The sequence below is a fragment of the Trichechus manatus genome, unplaced genomic scaffold (assembly GCF_000243295.1).
Source record: "Trichechus manatus latirostris isolate Lorelei unplaced genomic scaffold, TriManLat1.0 scaffold00072, whole genome shotgun sequence".
Taxonomy (NCBI): domain Eukaryota; kingdom Metazoa; phylum Chordata; class Mammalia; order Sirenia; family Trichechidae; genus Trichechus; species Trichechus manatus.
This window is the reverse complement of record NW_004444008.1, coordinates 1118978-1119955: the sequence shown is the minus strand read 5'-3', so window position 1 is coordinate 1119955 and position 978 is coordinate 1118978. Positions and strand designations below refer to the sequence as shown.

The window sequence follows — 978 nt, the reverse complement described above, 5'->3', positions numbered from 1 at the left end:
CACTGTAGCTGTGCCAGGATACTCTTATCCATCTGCTGGTTTACCTTTCCTTCTTGCTTCTGATGTTTAAATGTTTTAAATGTTGTACGCATCTCTGGAACCACATCCAGCCGTGCGGTCCATCATTCTGACACCATGAGGTGGCATCAGGAGAGCTGCAGCCCCAGAGCCTCATAACCTATGTGTGCTGCAATTGGCTGGTGTCCTGGGAGTCGGGCGTATTAACGTCTCTCCCTCTCCACGTGTCCAGGAAATGTTTGACGCCACCCTGAAGGACCGGGAGCTGAGCTTCCAGTCAGCCCCGGGCACCACCATGTTCCTGCACTGGCTGGTGGGAATGGTCTACGTGTTCTACTTTGCCTCCTTCATCCTGTTACTGAGAGAGGTGAGTTCCACGGGCTGATTTGTTCTACAAGGAACAGCTTGTCAGGACTTCAGCTTGATTGCCTTAAACTGCTTTTAGTTGTATATCCCCAAAATTGACAAATTTTAGTATTTCTGTTTATAATCAGCTGTGAATTTGAAAGATGGTGAGAGTGAGGGAAGAAATTCAGTGAAAGCACGTGTTTCCTTGGTATGTGCTATAGCCAGCCTCTAATCCAGATGCCTGGACTGGTGTGTGGTGTGAGCCTGTCTCCACCTTGATTCAAGGGATGTCATGCTGGAAACGCCAAAAGGACACGGTTTGCAGGATTGAATTCGTAAGGCGGTCTTAAAGCAGGCACCTCAGTGTAGAATTACCACGAGGGCCCTTTTAACTTCAGTCCACTTGGCAGATAGGCTCCTTTAGGGCCTGGTGAGGACGAGGGCTGATCCGCGTTGGACTCAGCGCAGCTCCAGCCAAGCCATCCTGGTGCAGGACACGGAAACCGAGCCCTTTGGATGAGGGTACATTCTCTCACCAAATATTTGCCAAGTTCTCACGGGTGCCAGGCCCTGTGCCATTCCCTGTGCTGTACCTGGGCTCTGTGCTGTACT

At 50.6% G+C, this 978-nt stretch overlaps 1 protein-coding gene across 1 annotated transcript in view; it reads left to right on the top strand.

The window, feature by feature from the left end:
* The window catches only part of MARCHF6 (membrane associated ring-CH-type finger 6), an 80635-nt gene that overhangs the window by 52396 nt on the left and 27261 nt on the right, over positions 1-978 (top strand). Inside the window, exon 15 of the mRNA XM_023734821.1 lies at positions 249-385. Coding sequence (XP_023590589.1) covers positions 249-385 — 137 coding nt within the window. The remainder of the gene's footprint in view (positions 1-248; positions 386-978) is intronic.